Source organism: Sceloporus occidentalis, unplaced genomic scaffold (genome assembly GCF_023333645.1).
Source record: "Sceloporus occidentalis isolate IW3139 unplaced genomic scaffold, rSceOcc1.0.p SCAF_295, whole genome shotgun sequence".
Lineage (NCBI taxonomy): Eukaryota > Metazoa > Chordata > Lepidosauria > Squamata > Phrynosomatidae > Sceloporus > Sceloporus occidentalis.
The window spans coordinates 356081-368405 of record NW_028317275.1 but is presented as its reverse complement, the minus strand read 5'-3'; the positions used below and the strand labels follow the sequence as shown (position 1 = coordinate 368405).

Here is a 12325-nt window from a genome sequence, read left to right as displayed (position 1 = left end):
TTACAATCTTGAGGGAATGGGGTGAGGATAAACTTAAGGAACAGAGAAAAGTAAGAGGTAGTCTGGTGGTTGTATCAGTGACAGGGAAGTTCTAGCAACTAAGATGGTATGCTTCTCTGAAGAAGTGGGTTTTGACATTTTTCTTGAATATTGGGAGAGAGGATGAAAGCTGAAAGTTCGGTGGAAGTGGGTGCCAGAGGTATGAGGCAGCATGAGTGAAATCTTGCAGATGGGAAAAGGAAGCGGCGATAAGTGAGGAGGGGAGCTTTGGCCCATGGAAAGAACATGTTTATGAGGGCAGAAATGTATGGCAGAGCAGTGTTATGGAGGGCCTTATATACTATTAGAAGGATTTTAAATTTAATTCTAAAGGTAATAGGGAGTCAGTGGAGGGTTTCACACAATAGGGGAGCAGAAGAAGAGCAGCGTGCAAGGAAGATAAGCCTAGCAGCAGCATTTAGGACAGACTGCAGAGGAGAGAGTCGAGACAGTGGAATGCCAACCTATAGAGTGTTTCAATGGTCAAGACGGGAAATGATAAGTGAATGGGCAGATGCGAGAGATGTTTTTTAGATGCAAGCAGCAAGATCTGGCGAGGTGCTGAATATGAAGGATGAAGGAGAGGTTTGAGTCAAGGATAACCACAAGGCATCAGGCCTGGTTAGTAGGAGAGATAGTTGCGTTGTTAATGGTGATAGAGAATTCAGGTAGTGGGGTGGGGATGGAAGGAGGGAAGATAATGAGTTTAGTTTTAGAAAGATTAAGTTTCAGGTAGCGTTGTGACACCCGTGAAGAAATATCAAACAGGCAGTTGATAATATGGCACATGAGAGACGGAGAGAGATCAGGAGAAGACAGGTAGATTTGGATATCATCTGCATATAGATGATACTGGAGGCCAAATTAGTTGATTAGTTTGCCAAGAGATGAAGAATAAAGAGAGAACAGCAAAGGGCAAAGGACTGATCCTTGGGGTACTTTTTTCTATGTCTTCCTTAGTGCAGCTATTTTTTCTCTGTACTGTTCTGATCAGTCTTATCTTTTATGGCTGTTCTTTCTCTTCCTCCTTGTTCCTCGTCCTTGTCCTCTACAATAATCACACTAATGCTAACATTGGGCTATTGTTTATAGCTGCAGGCAGAGCACGCTTGCTAACACACATATAGCCCTTGTGAACCGTGGGCTATTATCCAACTAGAATCCAGTTGCGTTGTCACCATCTGTGTAGAGTAATAAAAGATCTGTTGTGCAGTTATTCATTTGAAGCTCTGCTGGACCGTGGGACTACATCGTCATGTCCAATTATTGTGTGTGCAGTATACCTTTGATCATAGGTGTTGGCTGAGGCTGACAAAAGCTTTCCCTGCATTGCTCAAATAACTGGAAGTAAATGCTTCTTTGTTGTCTTTGATATAATACAATTGCATTTGTTCTAGAGGCTTGTGTGTGTTGGTGTTATGTTATTTCAGGATCTGAACTAGTTTATTGGCATAAGGTATTTTGAGTCACCTTACATTAAGTATTAGAAGTGGGATCTAGAAATAGCCTAATTACCAAATATGTTTATGAAGTTTTGGAAGGGTTACAAGGGGTACCAGGAAGTCCTGTTCACTCCCAAAGTGGGTGTCTAGTTCTGGACATTGTACACCCCTAGCCCGGAATGTCATGAGTATGTTGACGAACAGTAACTTCATGAATCCCCACAGGCTACTGTCCATTTGGATTTGTTCAGATACTCTCCAGGAGAGCCTAAGGCTGCCGCAAGTGTGGGGTGGATATTGTAGCAGGTGTTTCGGGTGCTGCGGCAAATGCTGTGGATGGCTTTCAGATTGAATTCCTGGCAGATTAGGAACTGATCGTACTGTAAGCAGCAGATAGTACATGAGAGTCTGTACCTTGGTAGAGACAGGAGAGTGGGAGTAAATTGTTATGGACTTTGATACATATTGAACTTGAGTTAGAGGAGACAGAAGCCTACCCTATAGTCCCACGTAGACAAAGATGGGACATAACTACTAGAGCAGGTGGAGCAGGGATATCAGGTGGCATGCTCCATGTCTCTGCAACAGAAGCAGAACAAAAATGTACGGAAGAAACACGCGTTACACAGCTGGAGAACTTAGAGGACTAGGTGACAAGTTCCGACAATGCCCTGGGGTAATGTTAACAAGTCGTGAAGTAATTGGACTGGGAAGCATTTGTGCTGACCCCATGGTACAACTGCAGATCCGACAAACAGGTGACACTGCTAACACCTTTTCACTGTTACGTTTGATGAGGGATTGCATAGCAGAGGAGTATGAAACCCATACTGAACTTATTGACAAACCATGCTGGGGGAGTATCCAACACTTGATAAAATGGCATGTATCAATGGGATACTAAGGGATCCACTAGTAGACCCTGCATCAGGGAATTATACAATGAAGAACATTGGACAGGATGTGATACTGAACATTTTACACCATTAGAAATAAACTGTTAGAGGCGGCACCACATGAGTTTAGAGTGAGTTTATTTACCACATTTGGTGCCCTCAGCGGGACAACATCAACCCACTTGAAAAGGGGAGTTCTCCAAGTTCCAATCTACGCATCAGGGGGCGTAAACCTCCCTCAGTCTTCATCCTTTTGTGGAAGTACTTCAAGAGGCCAACAATGCAGACGGATTCACAGAGAAAGAGAAACACTTCTGCAACTCTCTTTCTCAAACTTCCACAAAAAGGTGAAGCCATGGGTACAGCATCTCCTCTTTCCACCAATGGGGGGAGAGGGTGTGCACTTAGGCTCCGTTAGGCCTGGAGAAGTGGAAGAAGAAAGAAGACAGAAGAACAAGAAGAGGCAAGAGAAGAAGCAGGGCTGCGGGAAAAGGAGACAGGCACACAGAAGCGGAGCTCTCTGCTTCGCTTTTGTTTGTTTCATTAGGGGTCCCTACTCGTTTTTGGTAGATTTTGTTAAAAGTTTCTGAAGAAACACATATGGACGTATCGGTACGTCCTGACCTTCTTGCAGCTACACAGTCGTTTGACAGCCTGGACTCCCCCCTGTCAGCAGAAAATGACTTTCTGCTGCCCGTTCTCCTGTAACAGCTTCCAGCGCAAATGCGGGAAAACTGATCATGCGATCGGGCATTCCCTTCCGGGTTGCATCACTGCTGACGTCACCCGGAGGGTCATCGGAGGACAGGATATCCCCTGCAGACCCTCCTGGGATATCCGATCACTTCGATCAGGCACTGATCACAGACACTGTGATCTCTATAAGTCTGGGGGGACTTGCATAGAGATCACAGTGTGATCGGTGCAGGGGGATCTCAGGGAGGAAAGTAAGAAACCATGTTTCTCACTCTTCTCGCATGCTGAAAGACAAATCAGCAGAAAAAAAGTGTTGATTTTTTTTTAACAATAAAAACAAATCACTAAAATAATTCAATAAATAATAATTATAAAAATCAAATGTCATTGTGAGATTACTAGCATTAATAACATGTTCAAGAGGTCCCTACTGCACTTTACCCAATTTTGTGAGGATTCAGAGGGGAAAATATATAAAAAATTAGGGTTTTTTTCTAACTTTCGCTAGTTTTTACTAAATTTCTCATCCTAATTATTAAGCTAATTATCTAACTATGGTATCAAAAGAAAGCTCTATCTCTCCTTGAAAAAAACAATATATAGTTTACATGGGTACACTATTCACAGGAAAGGAGAATAATCGCTAAACCGACATACCTCAAAAATGGCAAAATTGCTCCGGGCTTTGGGGTACCAAAAACTGGGACTAAAGGGGTTAACTATTATGCTTTTGAATTTGAATGGCCTAGTAATACTATAAAGAAAACGCTATATTTTAGAATCCAAACCTATATGCATAGACCTTTTGATCAAATTACCTATACCACACTCTATGCATAACAAAAACATTGCCTTTTTAACCTTTGGTTGTGGATGAAAAATGGATGCGCCGTTGCAGGACTACTTTTGTAGAATTTGTTTGTTGTCATGGCTGCTTTGGCTGCTGACCCTTTGTCCATGCATCGTCTCTAAAAATTGAAATTATTGTTGTGCTGTTTCCATATAGATTTATACTAAAACAATGTGTTATTTTTCTGTTTCTAAATCACATTTTAGGGATAAGCAACAACTTCAGCAATGTACCTTTTTAACTAAAATATATTTTAGGATTCAGAAAATCTGAATAAACCTGTTAAATACATTTTTAATTAAACAGCCGAGGTGCTTGGCTTTCAGCCTAAACAAAGTAGATTATGTTCACTGGTGAAGTCCGGAGGACATCCTGACTTGTTTATACTTCTTTTTACGTATTATCGCCTTTAAAACCCAAACCTCCGGACTATTGTGCTTTTCCTCATAAAAGTTAGGAGGCACAGTGTAGTGCATGTGTTCTCTTGCTCTGTAAGTGGAATTACAATTAACTCCACCTCTCAAATTTTCACCATATGTTTTGACACCAAAGTTTGGTTATATAAAAGGCTCAAGTTGGACATATTGTGAGCCATGTTCCTATTTGGAAATCCCAGGAGTGTAATTAGCACCAGACTTTTGCACACAATGAAAATCCACGTTGTATTATGCATCTTGTTTATGGAAATCAACCTTTCAGTAAACAAAGGTAAGATGACTTTCGCATTGTGATTGTTCTCATTTTTTGCATTAGAACCTGCTAAAGTTTGACACGTTACCATTGTTGCAACATTGCTAATACAGGTTCCATTACAAGGAATATTTTATGTACAAAATATGTACAAGGAATACTGTAAGTCCTTAGCTTGCTCTCCCCTGTGGAATTTAATGGGAGAGATTTTAACCATTTTTACATTTGTGCTCAAAAAATTCATATATCATTTTCATTAAAGGCAATATTTTCAATGGCATTACAATAAAAAAAAAATAAAACAACATTAAAATTCTGACAATACAGAAGATTAATGATTAAATAAACACACATAGGGCATACAGATTGCTCATGTGTGCTTTCAATGGATAGGATTGTAATTGTGATGTAAAGGAGATGGGAAAAATGTATAAATCACTTAAAGTTTATAATAATAATAATATGAAGCAAAATACAGAAAATACAGCACAAATAATGAGATATAATATCACTACAAAGAATATATCAAGTTTTACTTAAAAAATACAGCGGCATTGAATCAAAACATACAAATAAGGTCCCTTTTTTTAATTTTACTTCAAAAGCTTAATACAAAAAAACAGGCAGATAGTAAGGATAAAATATAAAAAAAGAGGATATTACTTTAATTTCTTTAGCCAAGGTATATTAACAGTGTTTTCAAATTTAGTGCTTTCTTACATAAGCATTTAAAGTTTCTAATTTTATTCATGCAATGCATCACACCTTTTCACTTATTTGAGTTTTTTAAATGTCTCTATGGTAAGTTAAATAAACAGAAGATAGATTTAATGCTACAGGTATTTGAAAGAGGAATAGATGCTATTTTGTTTTTTCTACTATAATTAAGTTGCATAGAATAAAAAGAAAAAACAGAATACACAGCTTAAAGTAATCTAAAAAAAAGAAAATATGATGATGAAATGTAGTAGGAGTTTGTAGTAGTTTTAACCATTCTTGAAAAAATTTACTGAACACAACATTTTCTACCCTATTTTTTACTGAATAACTACTTGCTCTTATATATTTTATTTAACCTGCAATTCTAACAAATTTGGAAACATGTTGAAATTATCAATATGATGCTATTTTTTTGCTCTTCAAATTGAAATAAAGAAGGTTTAAAATTGTAATGTAAGTGTAGTGTTTAAATATTGATCATAAAGATATGGAGAATGTTCATTAAATTTTAATAATTTTCATTTAGTCAGTCTTGGTTAGAAGAATATAATCATTCATAGAAATTGTGGAAATTTTTTCTTGTTTTTCCCAATTCAATAAGCTCTTAACTATGTTTTTCACTCATAATTTCCCACAAAAATCAAATAAACAGTTCATAATAAACCACTACCTTCAAATTCTGTGCAATAGAATTTGGTGAACCCAAGTTTGGATGATGTGGATGTGGACCTGTTGATTTTAAGAACATGAGATTTCTAGTCTAGCCTGGAAAAAAGCTTATTAGAATGCTCTAAGTAAAAATATATGACAGAAGCATTCTGCTTATTGTCTACAATATAAGTGAACCAGGCAACTACCTAGGGTTCTGGACTGGTTTGGTGCACCACTATGAGTTTTTTAAAGCTAAAAGCTAGCCCTGGATATCGCCAATTCATGCATATTTTCACACTGAGGTTCCTGAAGTATCTCACATATGGCAGGCAGAAATAGAATCTAGAACTAGAGAACACATGGAGAATGAACATACAGTTATTTATAACAAAGGTTTGAAGAGACACAGTATGACCTTGGAAGGTAAATTGTACTGTAGTCCTGTTTGTTGTACTTGGTTTAAGACCATTAAATATCACAAATCATATTTTTTTTTTACATTCTTGACTTTTAAAACAAAGCTCAATAAACTATAGAGTGGAAAAATATTTGCAAGATCAAATTAAATATTTATTACATTTGTTTTTACTGGCCTAACAAGGACATTTGCTATGTTTCATTTTCCAGCTCCAACACGCCACTGCTACCAAGCAGAAACAATCCCAAGTAAGAGTGGGAGTCCTAAAATAAGGGTTGCAAGAAGCTTATCACGATATAGTTATGGTAAGACTCTTTAGATTTTTTTACAGGAAAATAACATGATGATGTGTCACATGATGAGATGATGTCCAATAGAGACATACTAACAGTGACAGATTGGACTAATCAAAATCAGCTATTGTTCTAATTAGTCATTCGACAGCTTCTATCATTGATTGAATAAGATTGGTTCAGAATAAAAAGAAACAATATTAATTCACCCAGCTGAAAGTTTTGTGAGGGGTAGGTACCCGGTTATTGGTATTCACACAGTCATTGCTTCCATATGGATGCATTGTAACTATCAATTGAGATTGCCTTTGGCGATGGTAAACCTAGATGCAACAAAGGTTTTTGACTGGGTAACCTGGCCCCATATGGAACGTGTTCTAATTTTCCAATACTATGGCGCTCCTTTCCTACAATTTTTTCACAAGCTTTTTGACAATCGGATTACTTATATGAATGTTAACAGGTTGGACTCGGAGGCTGAGGTGATGGGGTGAGGAATTAGACAGGACTGTCCCCTTTTCCCCCTTCTCTTTGACATTGCCCTGGACCTGTTGATTAGGTGTCTTTTGGACTCACCGGAATCCCCTGGTTTCAGAGTGGGGAAGCAAATTATTAGGGTGTCGGCGTATGTGGATGATAAAATTTTATATGTAACAGATCCCAGGAGTCATTTGTCTAGGTCTTTGGCCACAATTCAGCATTGGGGGGAGGTGGCAGGCTTCGCCATAAATATATCAAAAAGCACGGCATTACTACTAGGTTCACACCTCACTCCAGGTGTCTTACAGGATGTGGTTTGGGAGCTCCAGGCTTTACCTTACTTAGCGGTAAGACTCTCTAGAGATATCGCATCACTTTATTCCATAAACATATCCCGGCCATACATATTTCCCATTTTTCGACTATTTTATTTCCTTCAAACGCTATAACCCAATCTGACACCAAATTGATAGACAAAATATTTGCCAAAGAGGGCAACTATTAGTCAATGCCAACTGCAAAATACAAAATACTTCTTAGGTCTTAACTTACCAACCCCTAGAGACTATAAGATAGCATCGTTAACTAGATACGTGGTGGTCTGGATAAGACTCACCAATACATATGCCAACTTATAAATAGAACAAGCCAACAACATGGATTCCTCTATATTATCAATTTTACAATTTTGTATACTGACGTGTCCCTCAAAATTACACATTATGAGTACCATTCCCCTACCTGGTTATATAAAATGGGATACAAAGTTAACTACCTATGTAATAAGTCTGGGGCACGGGGAGCTAATCTTTTCCATTGTCTGTCGCAGTGTCCCTTGATTAGAACCTTTTGGACAGCCATATGTACATACTGGAGACTCATAGGTATCCCCAGAACAAACACGCAGTAGCGACTCTAGTAACAATATATACATACATGTATATACATAGATATGATACCACAGTCAAACTGGGGGGCACTGATAAGGTCCACCACTAAATCATACCACTGAAAAAACTAAATAAATATATGTAAATAAGACGCCAAAATGCCAGAGTATTGCAGTATGCAATGATACCTTTTTATTTGAGTAACATAATACTTAAAAGACAAGCTTTCAAAAGTTTTCCTGTCTTTCTCAGGTATTGCTTCAGACCTGAGAAGGAGAGGACAACTTTTCATTATAGGTTACAAATAAGTGCAGAGACAAGGCAACTCACACTGCCTGGTGGTTGTGAGCAAGAATGGAAAATTGTGCCCCCGCTATTTTTTTTTTTACAGAGGTTATTTTATTGACACTGCCCTTACACACTGCCTTTACACATACCTGCCCAAAAACACACAAATATGCATGCACTGCCCTTACACACACCTGCCCATAAATACACACTGACCCTACACACACCAGCTTACAAACCCACATATCTACACATACAATGCCCTTACACCCCTTTCTCCTCATCCCTTACTATTCTCATCTTCCATCCTGTTGTGGGAGCGCAAGGTCTGTCATTCCAGACCTCTGCTTTAGTGCTCCCTCATCACTATGTGGCGGCTATTAATCGAGAGCACCGTGATAAGACCTCATATCCCGGCGCTCGGCATCAATTGCCTAAAGACACAGACTACATGCTCCCTAATGTTGGGCCGGTTAGAGGGAGATTGTGATCTCCCCAACCAGCCCTGCTTATCGGACACCCGCTGAGCAGGGCTGGTTGGGGAGATCACAATCTTGCAACTGCCTCGGTGAGACCTTAAAGACTGTCAGCAATGTGATTCACCACAAGGCCCTCAGAAAAGGCACTTGGGCAAAAAGAGGGTGCAAAGAATAATCTAGGGTTGCCCCCCTTGCCCCCTTGTAGTGACGCCTATGCAAACATGACACCAGAATTAGCTATATTAGGGGTTATTGAAGACACCTATAGATGGAACAAGAAACAATTAAGAATTTGTATGGCTGCAGCCAGGAAGGCAATATTGCATCAGTGGGTACATTGCCTCTGACCATAGATTTAATGAAGTCCAAATTTGTATACATAATGCGGATGGATTGGTGGGAGGTCAGTCTTGACAAAGAATCCTGTACCGAAAGATTCTTCAAAATTTGACCGGGCTCTGTTAACAGATTAGATTAATGCCCTAAAATGAAAGATCCAGAGGACGTTCCAACACCACATCAATTGTGCACTGTCCTCCTATTATGTTATCTAGCTGATCTGATGGCAACCCTACTCAATAACGAATTACTAAATAGGGCGGTATCCTTGCATGCACCAAAAATTGGAGCGGTACGAGGATGACCTGATTTACCATGTCTTATCTTGACTTAATGGGTGAAACATCACTATATTTTTTGTTATATTATTGTAATTATTATTATCTTTTATTTATATAGTGCCAAAAATTTACGAAGTGGGTTTTTTTTTTTTACTAAACCTTTCATGGCTGATGCCAATCTAGAAGTGGTTCTAGAAACAATATCAAGTTGACATGATAATAGATGTTAAGACTATTTGATTCCTGAAATGTTGCATGTGCTGACATGTAAAGATCATGTCATTTGACATAGCACCACAGAACATTTTTTTGCCCATCTCTACGTCAGATTGGAAAAAAAAAATGATAGTATTTTTTTTTTATTGGGTTTATTACACATTTATTGGAATGTCAGTAGAAGGGATTTAGTTGGATAATTTCCATTTTTCTCTAGTAGGGCAAGTATAGATGGCTGATGTTTAACCATTATGCATCTTGCTGTTTTTCCAAAGGGTTACCAATAGGCTCAAAGGCCAAACATCAGGGTGTCTGCAGCACATGGGGAAACTTCCACTTTAAGACTTTCGATGGAGAACTTTTCCATTTTCCGGGCTTCTGTAACTATCTGTTTGCTGCACACTGTAGAAAGGAGTATGAAGATTTCAACATCCAAATTCAACAGTCTTTGGTTAATACTCTACCAACAATCACTCAGATATCCATGAAAGTGAATGGGCTGGTATTGGAGCTCATCGATTACCAACCTACAATCCATGGGGTTCAGTGAGTATTAGCAAACCTATTGTACTTGTACAAATATATAGATTCATATATAGAAGTGTTCATTTCTTGAAAGTTTTGAGATTGCTAATAATAAGCACAATTACGCCTTTCCACATCTCAAATCAGTGATAATCATTTACTGAAAAAAATACTGTAAATGGATTCCTATCTGATAACATCAGCATTATGTAGATACAATATATTATTTCATTTTTTATATGTATGTGTGTTTTCCTGACATTGCTTTTTGCCAATAGGCTAAAACTCCCTTACAACCAGAATGGACTTCAGATAGAAAAGAGCAACACTGAGCTTAAGATCACTGCTAAGATGGTCTTAGTTCTTGTTTGGCATGATGATAACAGTGTCCAAGTGAGTATTCTTGTAGTGAATAGCATATTTTTGTTAGCCTATCGATCTTCTTAGATAGATAGAAGTATATAAAATATTTGTTTTGCTTTTAAAATAAAGCATCATATTGTATCTACGTAAAGTTTTCAGATTCACCATGTCAATGGTGTTTATGATTTTTGTTATATGTTGCTAGGTATATTTTCTGTAAATTTTCTTCTCAGCATAAATAGGTACAGGTTTATGCATGTTATGCTTAGGACGCCTACCGAAAATCAGTAGTTTATATTTGCTTCTCCTTTTAAAATCTGGTAATGATGTGCAAAGCTACTGTAACACGATACTATGTCTATGTGCAACTTGTCTCTGATGCTGACATTAATAAAATAAATAAATCAGTTCAAAAAATGTTGACTAAAATATTAATGTCTCCTGTTTAAAAAGTCCAATGGTAACTGAAATAATCGATATATGTATTGACAGGAGCATAGTCGATCTGTGGGCCCCCTAGGAAAAAACTCACCAGAATACCCAAACCCCCCAAAATAAGACACAGACACCAAATTGCAGTGGAAACGTATTTATAAGTCCGCAGCTTAAAAGCACAATTCACAAAAATACATTGTCATACAAATACAATAGAACAATAATATCCCGACACCACCCACAGCATGACAATGACCCCAAACAATAATTTAACAATAACCAAAAACATAACAATAAAGTGCCAATACTTTACTTTGCCAAAACTCCAAATAGGGATATACCCAGATACCCCTACACCCCCAGGTTCTGAGCCACAGACCAGCTCGAAACCTACGAAACATACCAACCAACAACCTTTAGTTAACTTTTACCACTCAAACCCCCATTCAAAACTCTCCAAACTTGCCTCTCCACCCCGCCGCTGTGACCAAACAGGAACCCCCCCCAAAACCATAAATAGGGAGGGAGGGAGGGACAACCACAGGTCTGAAAAGCTGATTATAAAATGAGCTCAAAAAATGGATACCAGCTATTTATATGACCCAACCCCCTAACCTGGCAAGCCAATAAAATTAAAACAAAACCCCTTAGGCCCACCTCCTAGCCCTGTCAGGGCTCCCTCCACTAAGCTGCGCATGTTCCAGAAGCTTCATTATTTATTTATATATGTACATCTGTTATGTAAATATTTATTTATGTATTTTTGTATGTTTATAATAGCTAGGTATGCAGATGGGAACTACACTGCAAAGTATAAGAATCTGTCATTAACACAGAAACAAAAACATGTGTGTACATGGAATGTGATTACAGTCTTGCTAGTTTTACTCTTGTGTTCACATGTCCACCAAAATATTGAAGAGAAATGAAAATCCCTCAATACACATGTAAAGTACATAATAGTAATATATGACCAAAAGTACCGGTATGTGGATACCTGACCATCACACCTATGAGCTTGTTGGACATCAAATTCCAAGACTATTTAGGAATTAATATGTAGTCGCCACCCTCCTTTGTGGCTCAACAACCACACATGCTTTTGATCATATAGTGTATTTAGAGTGTGTATATATATATATATAATATTCATGATAGTTCAGATTCTAATCTAAATAATAATCTAAATAATGCCCTAAATAATCAGGACAGAAGATTTTCTGAATTAATACTGGAATCATGGATGGCAATACCAAGAAAATATATTAATAAAACTTTATTTCTATACTTTTATTTTCCGTAATTTATACCTGGTCAGTTTGGAATCAACTCAT

At 37.9% G+C, this 12325-nt stretch overlaps 1 protein-coding gene across 1 annotated transcript in view; it reads left to right on the top strand.

Moving 5' to 3' along the window:
* The first annotated feature begins 2082 nt into the window (after positions 1-2082).
* LOC149275196 (mucin-5B-like) overlaps positions 2083-12325 on the top strand; it is a 40837-nt gene continuing 30594 nt past the window's right edge. The window contains exons 1-3 of the mRNA XM_089504897.1: positions 2083-2239; positions 9944-10214; positions 10472-10586. Coding sequence (XP_089361023.1) covers positions 2083-2239; positions 9944-10214; positions 10472-10586 — 543 coding nt within the window. The remainder of the gene's footprint in view (positions 2240-9943; positions 10215-10471; positions 10587-12325) is intronic.